General features: G+C 43.9%; 1 protein-coding gene across 1 annotated transcript in view; it reads right to left on the bottom strand.

Moving 5' to 3' along the window:
• PCBD2 (pterin-4 alpha-carbinolamine dehydratase 2) overlaps positions 1 to 13,861 on the bottom strand; it is a 51,369-nt gene extending 37,508 nt beyond the window's left edge. The window contains exons 1-2 of the mRNA XM_026687084.2: positions 13,567 to 13,861; positions 1,458 to 1,589 (exon numbers count right to left, since the gene is read on the bottom strand). Coding sequence (XP_026542869.2) covers positions 1,458 to 1,589; positions 13,567 to 13,680 — 246 coding nt within the window. The 5' untranslated portion in view covers positions 13,681 to 13,861. The remainder of the gene's footprint in view (positions 1 to 1,457; positions 1,590 to 13,566) is intronic.
• Between the last annotated feature and the right edge of the window lie 105 nt (positions 13,862 to 13,966).

The following is a 13,966-nucleotide window of genomic DNA, read 5'->3' on the forward strand; positions in this document are numbered from 1 at the left end:
AGGCACTTGGGTGAAAAGGGATATAACATCGAAGCTCACTAGTAGGTCGCTGGGCTCTAAGTTTTGTTTCCTCACACACCTCAACAGCCTACACCCCAAAATACAATTCATCATGGAAACAGAAGCTAACAATCAACTTCCCTTCCTAGATGTCTTAGAATACAAAAAATCCAATGGCTCCCTAGGACAAAACTGAACACTTCAACAACAGAATAATCAGAGAAGCCATAGAGATAGAAAAACGCCCACACAGCATGAATAAACAAGATGATACCTCCCGCCTACCAGCCATTTGGAAACCCGCCCTCATTAGCAACCGAGTACCTAACATGAAGAATGACACCAGGCCCACACCCACGAGGGCCACACAAGATGCTACCACATTTCCACGTAGAAAGCAGACTCACACCCACACAGATAAGACACAACCACGGACCAGAAGCTGTACCGGAGCTACATCACTACGCGCTTCAAACCCCTACGACCCATACATGAAGCGAACGGACGCCCACCATGAAGATGTGGCACGACCACGAACGTGAAGCCAAACAACAGGATCACAGCTCACCAGCTCAAATCCCCCAGCAACTAAGACTAACCTGAGCACAACCAAGCCCCCACCTGAACAGAACACACCCCCAACCAATCAGAACACAGCCAACCCCCTACCAATCAGAACACAGCCAAACCCCCAACCAATGAGAACACACCCCCACCCAATCAGAACACAGCCAAGTCCCCACCCAATCAAGTCACACCCCCACTAGCAGTTAAAAGGAAGAAGCAGCTGCAAGCTCACATTACTCCAAGCACAAAGCCGAAGACACAAGCCTGAAGATTACGAATGAGATTTCGTCAAAATGTTGCCGAGATACTTCCAATTTTACGCGGGAGAAAACCTGAATAACCAAAGATCCACATATATGTGTGTGTGTGTGTGTGTGTGTGTGTGCGTGTGTGTTTGTTTGTGTGTGTGTGTGTATATGGTATTCAACTTTGTTCGGGTATTTTCCCACGTCATTATAGTTGTGCTTTTAAAGTTGTATTGTGTTCCTTGAACACAATACAGAAGCCTGATGATGGCAGATGAGATTCTGCCGAAACGTTGCTACAACTTTAAAAGCACAACTATAATGACGTGGGAAAATACCCGAACAAAGCTGAATACCATACATGTAAGTATCTGCGAAAACTTAAGAAAACACACACACACAGACACACATATGTATGTATGTATGTATGTATATTGGGTCTTATTCAGTACAAAGTTCTACCATCCTTTAAAAAATGTATCACTTTTCACATTTTTAAAGAAAAATCATCATCATCATCATCATCATCAAGTTGTAAAACTTAAAATAACAGGATCTGGTAGCATATGGGGTTTTTCAAGTACAAGGGATAATCAAGAGAAATGTATTTCCTTTAAATCAAGAATACGAATTAATGGCATTTACCTGATTAAAGGTTTTGAATACGAATTCTCTGAATATAGCATCTCTTTCAGTGAGCTCAGTCCAGCCAGCAGCTTTAAGATCATATAAAGCTTGGTTCCTTTCTTCAGTGCTCAACCAGCTAGATTGTGAAGACTATGATGGCAAAGAAAGAAGAAAAATGCACCATAAACCTATGTTAACCATACAGAGGCTTATTAGATTAAAAAGACCACATTGCATTAATTATTTGCAATCATACTGGTTGTGTCTTCACAAATAGAATTGTACAGATTGATTCTGCTCCTTCCCCTAAAGTCATATATGGATTCATTCTATTTAGAGTATAAAGTTAAGTAGCATCTAAATTAAAACATCTTAGGCAGCATCTTAGGTAGAAAACAAACATCATTGATACTTGCATTTGAGTAAACATGGTACGTGGTAACTTTGCATTGTTCTAGAGCAGAAGAGGTAGGAACAAATGCTGCTATATAAAATTAATAAACATAATCCACTAAAATTGAAAATACTTTTATATTATGTCATACAGGAGAAAAACATGCTCTTAATTCTTTTCCACTGAAATCTGGACATCCAATAACAAATAAAAATTTGACAGACCTCTGAAATTTGCAAAACTAATTTTTTGAGGGAAACCCACCCTAAAGGAGATCTCCCAAAGCCCCTTAAGGATTCTATATTACGAAAGTTTGAAACTCTGAGAGAGATAATTCTGGAAAAAGAACAAAGAGATTAAATTACTAGAAAGGAAGAATAGGTTTGTAAAAAGTTAAAAAGATAACATTGTCTGGAGAGGTGATTTCTTGGTTCAGGTTCCAGTGGGACAAAAGTGAAAAATATTTTTGGAATGAGAAAATAATCTTACACATAATGCAGCATACTCTGATAAACACATACCGTCATATTATATTTTAGGTAAGCAAAAACTTTTAAAACCTGGCTGACTATTTCAGCTATATGGATGGTTTTACATCACCTGCATGTTAGAAGCAGATTTACAAATATTTCTCTCTTGGTAGAGAGAGAACTTTACCACATTCTGGAATATCCAATCTCTGCAGCTTGACATCACCTGCTGACTGTAACTCTCCAATTGTAAAGCATAGTAACACAGCATAAAATCTAAAAAACGATGTTTCCTTTGCGTGTTTTTAAATTCAAGTTTTTCTGCCCCTTCTCTAGCGACTATTGTAGGTGAATCCACATAGCTATCTATAGGCAACTGTTTTCCGATTGGACAGGCTACCCATCTTCCTGCTTTATTTCTCATTTTTCTCCCAGTTTGGAGATATCGATAAATTTAAACTTTTTTAAACCAGATGCAATGAACAATGCATTTACAATATAACTGCCAGGATTTTGTTCAACAATATTAAGAATTCCACAGAACTGGTCCAAGCGCTCTCTTAACACTCCCTTCACATCTTTTAATAAGTAACCTTTTATTGTATCAATGCAGAAGGTGAAACAAACAAAATGTTAAAAAGGTATGATGTTTATGTAGTTACTTACTAAGCACATCTAAATTATATTAAAGTAACCAAAATATCTTTACAATCCCCAAGTTATGTCACAACTTTTGAGCACCCCTAGTGTTTGGAAATTGGAAGTTGAAAAATTGGACACACCCTGGTTATATTCTTCATTAACAAGAACGATGATCACAATCGCATACACTTATCCAAATCCTTACATCTGGATGATCCACAAGACACATTTACTGAGGTTAGAATGATGAACAAAGTTTGTGCTTTTTAGGTGGCATTCCAATATAATGCCTCTTCATATTTCTATATAATCGTAGATTTTCTGTTTTCCAGAAACCTGGTGCTAAAACAGCAGATGTTTGGTCTAAGTGTGAAAACCATGAATGTTACCAACACATAACATTTGAAAGAAAAATATAGGCAGGCTGAACTGCCATTTTTTTTTCTCAGCTACTGGATAGCTGGAAAGGAGTGATGCCTGAAAGCATTATTTGTAATCCTTGGCAAAAAACATTTGCAAAGAATAATTTATTGGCAAATAAATTATCCTTGCCAGTCATGCAGGATAAAAACAATGATTATAAAAAGACATGTATATCTTCAGAGATGCTTTGCACATGTGGTGGAATTAAGGAGTAGCAGAATTCACAGTCTGCAATTCAACAGAGAAAGAGAGAGAGTTTACTTCTCTCTCTTGTTACTGCTGGAGTTTACTTCTGGGTGGAAATAAATAAAACTGTAATGTTAGAAACCAAGAAAAAACAAATCTAAGTTCCTAAGTTACAGAAGAATCTTTTATTTTGAACTGGCTTTTGAAGTCAAACTAAACATTTTGGGAGGGGAAATTAGGTTATTTAATGAAGTTAAAAATAAAATGATAAAACAAACTAGAATTCATATTCAGCCGTGAATTTAGAAATGATTTAAGAAGAATGCCTGGAGTATTTAGATTTAATATGTATTCTAATTTGTTTTTAACATCTCATTTTACATAATTCACTACCTTCTATTTCTACAGTTTATAAACACTAAACAGTAAATAAACTTCCCATCAGTCAATTTTCTCAAAGGAAAATACTAACAGCACTTCTTCAGCACAATCTGGCATTCAAACAAATTAAACATTTCAAATAAATCAGATTAAACATCACAAATCTCTGAAATTCAATTGAAACTTCAGACATATATGTAAAGTGGACAATTTTAGAAACTCCAATCCTATGAATTTGAATAATTACATTTGTTATACACAAACAACATTTTGTCCACTAGGTGGCACTATATTTCAAATGTAAGTTCTTATTCAAGGTGAGATAGAATTTAAACTTTCTAAACAAGAAATAATAGAAATGTTAAATTATATAAACAAAAATTAGGAATAATCATATGGTAAATAATATAATAAAGAAAGCAGCAGTTAACATAATTATATATCAAGTAAATTCTTTATTTAACCTTACTGAAAAGACACTTATATAATTAATAATATTTTTACTGATTATGTAATGTCGATATCCCACATTTATATTTGCAATTATTATTTACTGATGGATGGAAATTCAGCATGAATCAATTTAAAAAGATAAATTTCACGAGTTACCAAGATACAATCGAAAAGCTTCTTCATATTTGCAAAGTTAAAAGAATCAATTATTTTTACATGATTAAAATATTATAGAATAAAATACATGATGAAAACATGTACAGTAATACTTTACTATTAAACAAATTAATTGCATATTAAAAGGTGAACAATACAGTAATAATCAACTAGCTTAAAGTCTGAAAATGACTAATGAATTATTTCTATTTTTTAATAATTAGTATATAACATAAATACCGTTAATATTAGATGTTGCTGAAATACTAGCATTTATTTTAAGAAAATAATGCCTATTTATTAAGGAACAAAGTATTGGGGCATCGGGTCTTTTTGTAGTTTGACTGATTTTAACATATAGCTAGTCTTCAACTCAAGACTGTGATAAGAGTTTGCCCATTAATCACATACTGTGACAACTGTTAAGTGAAGCTCCATGATCACCTCACTTATGAAGCCCCCATCCCTATTCTGTCATTAAACAAGTGTGCAGGTTGTTAAGCAGAGCATGGGGTGCCTCAGAGGCAACCTGGGAAGTCTAGCCCAGTCCGTGCCACAGGCCTCCCAAAGCCTCTCCACCTTGAGGCACACATGCTTCGTTTCCTGCCTCTCTTGAGACTCTGCAGGCCTTGAGCTTGCCTCCCATATCCCACAGGGCCTCACGTCCATCTCCTCTCTTTTTGAAGAGCTCTGGAGCTCAGGTTAAGGAAAGTGGACAGGCTGCTTCTTGCTGAGCAGGGTGGCACAATCTGGAAGCAGACACACTGAATTGTGGCCACTAGGAAAATGGCATCCGATTCCAGAATGTTTCCCTGACATGAACAACTTGCCTCCAGAAGTTGTGAACGCTCCAATACTGGAAGTTTTTGAGAAGAAATTGGACAACCATTTGTTTGAAACGGTAGAGGGTTTCCTGCCTAAACAGGGGTTGGACTAGAAGACCTCCAAGGTCCCTTCCAACTCTTGTTATTCTATTCTATGAGCATTCTGCAGCATGGTGGAATGCTGTGAGGCTTCATTAGGGAAGCAAAACAAGTTGTTCTGCAGCTTGCTCCCTTTCCCTAACTCTAACTCCAGTGCTCTTAGAAAAGTGAGGACGACCAAGTGGAGGTCAGTGGTGGAAGGGAATTAAGTAGTTGGTCATAAGGGGACTCTGCAGCAGCTGTAACTTCAGGACTGGATTCTAAGCAGCTTTTTTGGGGGGTGGGGTGGGATCTACCATATGTTCATTAAGCAACCAATCATAAGTAGAGGACTATTTGTAGTCCGTGTTTTTCCTGAATATAAATAATATCACACAATATCACTTTCAATAAAGGGTAAAAACCAGACAAAATAATAAATTGTTAAGAATGTAGAGATAATTTGGAAAGGAAGATATGTCCATTATCTTTTTTAAATTTTTCCAGACATATCGTCTGCATGCCATTTAATATTAACTACTAATTCTACATGAGTAACCGATAATGGAGATAGAATCGATTGGCCTATGGAGCTATTTTACTTTTCTTGGATGGTTTCAAATGTCTACTTTTATTTACTTACCATCTTTAACCAGTTATGTGATGCAATCACAGATCATGGGTCATATATGGCTTTTTGTTAATTGTTGACATTTCAATGTCCACTCACCATTCCTTTTTTATGTTGTAATTTCCACTTCCTCTTTAGCAATTCTCTCCTGGAAAACCATGTCAAACTATTGGGCTCTATGCTTATTTTGAGTCTATGCTTATTTGGAAGTTTTCTCCTACATATTTTTAGAAGTCGGTATATTTTGCAAAATGTGAAATAAAAAAGCAGTATTTCCTTTTTAAGAATAACCTGGTATAAAATATAGAGCAAAATCAAATTTTCAGTTTGAAATATGTAACTTAGATTAACAGATCAAATAATCCATAAATCTTATTAGATTTCAGAACCACCAATTGCAAGTCTTAGACTCACACTCTGAGAATATATTTAAGAAAATGTATTAGAGATTCTTGGGTTTGTACGCTAGCTATTATGTACTATTATTAATAGCTTCCTACATTGTCATTACTTCAATGTCTGCTGTTCAATGCATGCCTTGAACTTCATTCTTGAATTTCAACACTAATGCACTGCTTGTTTGCCAGCTGAATACACACAGGCTTGCAATCTGTTCCTGAATGGGCGTTGGTTCTTACCTGACACGCCATTTCTCTTCGAGCTGCGAGGATCATCCAGAGAGTGGGTGGTGCTTCTGTCTCTGCTGTTGTAGGCTGAGCTAAATTCCTGAGGAACGCTCCTCCTTCCATCACGTGACTCCATTACAGCGTTCCCCAGTTTATGCGAAGGCGAGAGGAAACAGAATTCGTGCTCTCATCTTACTATACTTAAGGTTCCTTGGCCGAAACAAGACCCCACCAGACGGTGAAAGAAAAGGGAGGGGCTGGATGATCCTCGCAGCTCGAAGAGAAATGGCGTGTCAGGTAAGAACCAACGCCCATTCTCCTTAGAGCTGCTCGGATCATCCAGAGAGTGGGACATACCAAAGCTGGGCCTGTCCTACGGGAGGGGCACCGTCTGGTCTGTAGTCCCCTCGGGTTCCCTGAGAACCCTCTGAAGAACCCTTCTACCAAAAGAGGCCTCAGCTGAGGCATACCTGTCGATCTTGTAATGTCTGATGAAGGGCGACGGGGAGGCCCACGTAGCTGCCCGGCAAATGTCGAGTATTGGGGCCTGGGTAGCCCAGGCAGCTGAAGCTGCTGCACTCTTAGTGGAGTGAGCCGTGATACCCCTGGGTACCTGGAGGGCCTGAGCCTGGTACGCCTTGGCGATGGCCGCCCTTATCCAACGGCCTATGGTGGTTGGAGGGACCTTGAGCCCTTGTGACTTTGGTTGGAAGGATATAAACAGTGCCTTGGACTTGCGGAAGGGCTCAGTGCGTTTAATGTAAATCCGTAAGGCACGTCTGACGTCCAGGGTGTGCCATAGTCTCTCCCTTTCATGAGTTGGCCTGGGGCAAAAATTGGGGAGGATAAGTTCCTGGGTCCTGTGGAAAACCGAATTAATCCTGGGCAAGAAGGAAGGGTCAAGCCGGAGGACCACCCGGTCGGGATGGAATACGCAAAGGTCTTTCCTAACTGACAGCGCAGCGATCTCTGATATCCTACGGGCTGATGTGATCGCTACCAGGAAAACTACTTTGAAGGATAGGAACTGAAGAGAGACGTCTCTTAGGGGTTAAAAGGGTGGTTTTGTGAGGGAAGTAAAGACCCTATTGAGGTCCCAGGTTGGGTACCGGTGGAGGGACGGAGGACGTAAATTTGTGGCCCCTTTCAGGAAGGCACGAATACGGGGATGGTGAGAGAGGGAACTGGCCTCTTTACAGTGGATGACTGTGAATAAGGCTGCTACCTGACGTCTTAGTGTATTGGGGGATAGTCCCTTGCTGAGACCCTCCTGGAGAAAGTCAAGCACTTGAGCAATGGAGGGGGCCGTTGGGTCAATAAGAAGTTTGACACACCATTTACGAAAAATGGCCCAGGTGGCGTCGTAAATCCTTGTGGTTGAGGGTCACCTGGCTGCTAAAATGGTATCAATGACCTTGTTAGAGAGGTTTTCCCTCTTCAAACGTTCCCGCTCAACCTCCAAACAGCTAGTTGAAGCCATTGGGGGTTCGGGTGGAGGAGGGGACCTTGAGACAGAGAGATTTTGTCTGCTGGAATCCTCCAGGGAGGGGCTACTGATAGGCTGCGAAGGTCTGCGAACCAAGGGTGACGGGGCCAATAAGGAGCTACAAGGAGCAGCTCCGCCTTCTCGTGGAGTACCTTTTGAAGGACTATGGTCACCAGCGCCAGAGGAGGGAAGGCATAAAGGAGGCCCGGGAGCCACGGACACCGAAGGGCGTTGTGGTCCTCCGCCCCTGGGGATGGGAATCTTGAAACGAACCTTGGAAGTTGGGTATTGAGGGGGGAGGCAAACAGGTCTACTACTGGTAGACCGAAGATGGATGTCGCCTCCCTGAATAGAGATGGGTGGAGACGCCACTCCGACTGGTCTATGGTGGCCCTGCTCAACCAGTCTGCTTGGGTGTTGGAGATACCCGAGATGTGGTCCGCCCTGAGGGAAAGGAGGTGAGACTCCGCCCACCGACAGAGGCGCTCGGCCTCCCTCATTAGGCGTGAAGACTGAGTACCCCCCTGCTTGTTGATGTGAGCTTTGGCCGTGATGTTGTCGGTGAGAATGAGAACGTGGTGGCCGCGTACCTGGGGGAGGAAACTGCGGAGAGCCAGATGGACGGCGCGAAGCTCCAACCAGTTTATGTTGCACAGTTTCTCTGTCGCTGACCATCTGCCCTGTGCTGTAAGGGACTGTAGGTGAGCGCCCCATCCGGACAGACTGGCGTCTGTGGTAACGGTGAGTCTTGGGGGCTCCTTGAGGAGGGAGGTGAGCACACTTGGTGAGACCTTGACCTTGCGCTTTGAGTTGCTTGATCCGGTTCTCTGGTACGGGAGCAGGAACCACTGGAGGGATCTGGAGTGGAAACGGGCCCAGGGAATAATGGAAATACAAGATATCATTTTACCTAGTAACTGGGTTAGTTCTAGAAGGGAAACCCTTTTAAGGCGTCTGATGTGTCTGACTGATTGTTGGATGCTGAGGATTCTCTCCGGAGAGAGAAACACCCTCCCTTTCACAGAGTCTATTACCGTCCCCAGGTGGGTTATCCTGGTGGAGGGGGATAATTGGCTTTTCTTCCAATTGATGAGGAACCCATGTTCCTGGAGAGAGGTTAGGGTGATTTGGGTGTCCCTCACTGCTTGTTCCCTGGAAGGGGATAGGATGAGGATGTCATCCAGGTAACAGTGTAGTCGCACCGGGAGGGATCTGAGGTGGGCGGCTAGAGCAGCCAGGACCTTGGTAAAGGTTCTGGGGGCAGAGGCCAACCCAAATGGGAGTGCCACGTATTGAAAGTGGAGGTTATTGTAGCAGAAGCGCAGAAATTTGGAATGAGAGGGCCGGATTGGGATGTGTAGGTATGCCTCAGAGAGGTCAATGGATGACAACCAGTCTCCCTGTCTAACTCCCAGGAGGATGGATTGCAACGTGTTCATTTTGAATTTGCGATATACGAGATGGCGGTTAAGCCGCTTTAAATCCAGAATCGCTCTCCATCCCCTGGAGTGTTTGGGAACCACAAATAAGTGGGAGTAGAAACCCTGTCCTCTTTGAGATAGAGGAACGGGCTGGATGGCCTGTATGTCCAAGTAGGTGCTGAATTGCTGAGTCCATGAGGCTGCGCTTGGAATGGTTCTTGGAGAAGGGACATGGTATGAAAAAATCGGGGGTAGTTTGGAATTCGAGGGCAAGGCCAAACCTGATGGTGTCCCTAACCCAGGCGTCAGAAGTGGAGGAGTCCCACTGGTTGGCGAAGGCTTTAAGACGCCCGCCAATGGGAATTAAGTCTGGTGGCTTAACGGGAACGCCGGAAGGGCCTGTTGCCAGAGTCACGAAAGGGCCTCTTGAAGTTACCACCTCTTCTGTGTCTATCAGAGGAGTCGGTCCTGTCCTGGGGCTGTCCCGAGCCTTTGGTACCTGGGAGAGAAGGGGGATTGGAAAAAGGGACGAAAGGGAGCTCTCCGAAAGGGCTGCAGGGATCTGGGTTCTGACTTGCGGATGAGGGATGGAAGGAATTTGTTCTTATTCCTTCCTTCTATTAAAAGGGGATCCAGGGATGGTCCGAACAGTTTATTTCCCACGAGGGGAGCGGAGGCCAATTTCACTTTATTCTTGAGGTCTGCCTGCCAGTGCTTTAGCCAGAGCAGACGGCGGGCAGAGACATGGGAGGAGATGGCACGGGTGGAAAATTTGACAGAGTGAAAGGTAGCGTCGGCCAAGAACTCGGCCGCGGCCGTGATCTTGGCTATATCCTGATAGGCTCGGACATTGGAGGCTGGGACATGTTGCTTAAGTTGGCGAAGCCAGCGAATGGATGACCTGATGAAGAAGGAGGCCGTGGCCGATCTGATTGCCCACGCGTCTGACTGATGAGCTCGGTGTAAGGCCAGCTCCGATCGTTTCTCCTCCAGCCTCAGGGCTTCTAGGGGGTCGCTGAGGGTGGAGGAAGAGGCCAGGCCCACAATGGGTTCATCAACCTCCGGGATGCTCAATAGGCTGGAAAGCTCTGGGTCTAAGTTGAAGAACTTTTTATCATGGGCTGAAGGGGCGGGGGGGGGGGCTGCCGAGGAGGCAAGCTGCTTGGACACCAGGTCAAGGAAGATGGGGGGGTTGGGATGACCTCGGCCTCCGCAACAGGCTGTTTAAAAATGGAGTCCTCTGGACCTTCCGGAGCGAGAGGAGAGGGGTCAGAGGGGTTCTGACTTGTTAGACCCGAGATATTCCTGGCTTTGAACAGGAGGGATTTGAATAGTTGGGGCTTGAAGAGCCCTACAAAGGTGGGTTGGCCGGGGGTGAGACCCTCGTCCTCTGACATCTCTGCCTCGGATGGTTCTATGTCGGAAGGGGGTTCGTTATAGTGTAAGGACCCCAAGTCAAACTGCTCCTCCTCCCTGTACAAATCTAAGTCCCCTTCCGCCTCCTCCTCCGCCTCCCTTACTGAGGTGGAAACCTCCCCCTGATGGGGTACCTGATCCTGGGGCGGTTCCGATCTGAGAGTGAATGATCTTATGGAGTGAGACTCGGATTCGGTGACCAGAGGATGTAGACCAGGCCTGGCCGCCTGTTGGAGACCTTCCGCAATTCCTTGGCGGATAGCCAACTCCATCCAGGATCTCAGTTGCTCCAGAACCTCCTGAATGGGAAGGAGGCAAGGAAGCTTCGGAACGAAAGAAAAGCGGCGTTCGGGGAAACGGAGCGAAACAGAGCGTCTATTAAAGCAATGTGGATCAAGAGAAAAAAACGGCAGAAACGGCAATGAGGAAGGGGTGGGGGGGTAGCTTGTAAAGTTTGCTAACCTTCCCCCTGGAACCCCCTGGGGCCAGGAGGGCTTCCCAGGGGAGTCTAAAATCACAAAACCAACTGCGCAGGGCTAAGAGAGGAAATAAGCTAATACAACCTGAGAAGAAATATAGGAGTCAAAATAAGGCTTTGCTGAGACGGCCAAGAGCACTTCGAAAACACTGCCTACTCTGCGAGAGGCTGAGCATAAACTGGGGAATGCTGTAATGGAGTCACGTGATGGAAGGAGGAGCGTTCCTCAGGAATTTAGCTCAGCCTACAACAGCAGAGACAGAAGCACCACCCACTCTCTGGATGATCCGAGCAGCTCTAAGGAGAATTCAAGGTTACTTAAAGTAACTATTGGGCCATTAATACAGAAAGTGTCATATCGCAACTTCACCAGTTCTATTCAGCTGTTTGGAAAACAAGCTGTGATTATTCCAGTTAAAGTTCATCACATTACTTGATGCACAATCTTCTAAGGTGTGTGTGTGTGTGTAAAACAGACAAGGAACAATATACTGAACAAAAAAACTGACCTTGATTACATTAACCATATAATAATTTAGACAAATAAGCAAATTATATGGCCACATGTGAGAAGTCTGCATCCATCTAACACAGAGACCCCCAACTTTTTGGGCACCAGGCACCAGCTTTGTGGAGAGAGGTTTTTCCAGAGACCAGAAGGGGCATGGTTTCATGTGCTGCTTGCATCCCACAGAGGCTCTGCTTGTTGCATGGCCCGGTTTCTGGCATGCCATGGCCCAAGGCCAGTCCACAAATTGGGGGTTGGGGACCCCAATCTAACAGATTCTTAAAGATGTGATTCATAATAATGTAGACATATAAAGGTTACTTTTAAATAATTTTATTCGGAATCATATTCCATTTTTTAGCACATGTTAGATTGCAAATTGTGTGCATTGCCAGATGCTTACTTGGGAATTAGCTCTAAGTGGGATTTCATTTTGTATAAACAAGCACTAGATCACTATGTAAAAAAAATTCTCATTAGTTTGCCAAAGTAGAATGAATTTATACTTGCCTAATCTGCTGTTACTATGCATAACTTGTCATAATAAGCAAAGCAATTGGTAGTCACTTGATTGTAGGAAAACTGACCATTGCAGATGAGATGCTACAGATACAAGTAATAGTACCTGTAGCACTAGTCTGCTGTTTAATACTAGCCTTCATTAAACAATGTACAAAATCTATAAGGAAAAAAGAATCAACCTGGCATTTAAAAGTTTTTTTTAATCATAATTTTATCTGGCCTATTTTCCACAAAAACATTCATAATAAATGTGTTCATTTAAGATGCTCCAATATCTTTTGCTGCAAGAAGCAATGATTATCCCTATGAAAGCTTTTGTAAGATCAAACAACCATTTACTAAGCAGAGAAATATTGGGAGCCAATCAACAACACAAAAAGCCTTTGTTGTGAAGATGATACTTTTGTCCTGCCTTTTTTATTGATAACTGGTTAACATACCTAAATTATTAGTATTATGTATTAAATTTGTACACTGCTCACTCCACGATGACTGTTTCGTTTCACCCGGAGGCATAGGAGCAGAACCTGAAAGCCGATCTGATCTAAGAATTAAGCTGGTAGGATAATCCATAAGGGGAACTGAGCTACCTACTCTTTCTGTATTTAGATGTAGGATCCTCCTACCCCGAATCTGAAGCAGTCCCAGCCAGATCCAGGTTTAATGCAAAAGAGCTTCCTGTAAGGAAGATCGTTGTCAGGACAAAAAAGGGAAAGCGCCAATTGCAAACTCTAATATTCGAATTACACGTGCGAGGATCATTTAACGTTCTCTTTGAGCCCCTCTCCCTTGCAAAAAAAAAGAAGCCCAGAGGTCCAAATCTGGATTTCCAGGTCAGCCTTCCCTAAATTGTTCTTGTAAAAGCTTAAAACCGCAGTTAAGAGCTTCAAAGAAAGCAAACCAACATGAGTAAAGGTCACCGGGCCACGTTCTTTACGTGGACGATCCCGATCCATCCCTCCCGCCGCCCCGCCCGCCCCCATCTGTCAAATCGTTCCGAGGATTTTTCTCCTCTGCTGCTCAGCCGCTCACCATAGCTGAGAAGTTGCTCCGGCCGCCACCGCAGCCCCGGCCTCCCACAGCCACCAGGCCCCCTCGCAGGAGCAGCAACAGCCGCCCCAACCCTGACCCGCGGGGACTCAGCATGCCTCAGCGGGCATCTCCGCCCTCTCCAGCCAGCGTCTGCGCCTGCGCCGCGGCCGCCCCAAAATGTTTGGCGGCCGCTAGGGGGAGCCTCTCGTCGCCATCCCACGCAGGTGCTCCCCGACCTGCGCAGATCTTTGCTGGGAGGCGCAAGTCGATCCTACCAGGCTGGGCCCGGAAAGCGTGGCGGTCCCTGGTTTTCCCCGAGAAAGCGCTTGGCTTGAGCCTTTCTCGGATGCCCGAAATGGTCGGCTTGGGTTCATTCAGTTCAAGGGCGGCAGCCTTTGGG

Source organism: Notechis scutatus, chromosome 2, assembly GCF_049901735.1.
Source record: "Notechis scutatus isolate UNSWTSFEM ecotype Mainland chromosome 2, rNotScu1.2, whole genome shotgun sequence".
Classification (NCBI taxonomy): Eukaryota; Metazoa; Chordata; class Lepidosauria; order Squamata; family Elapidae; genus Notechis; species Notechis scutatus.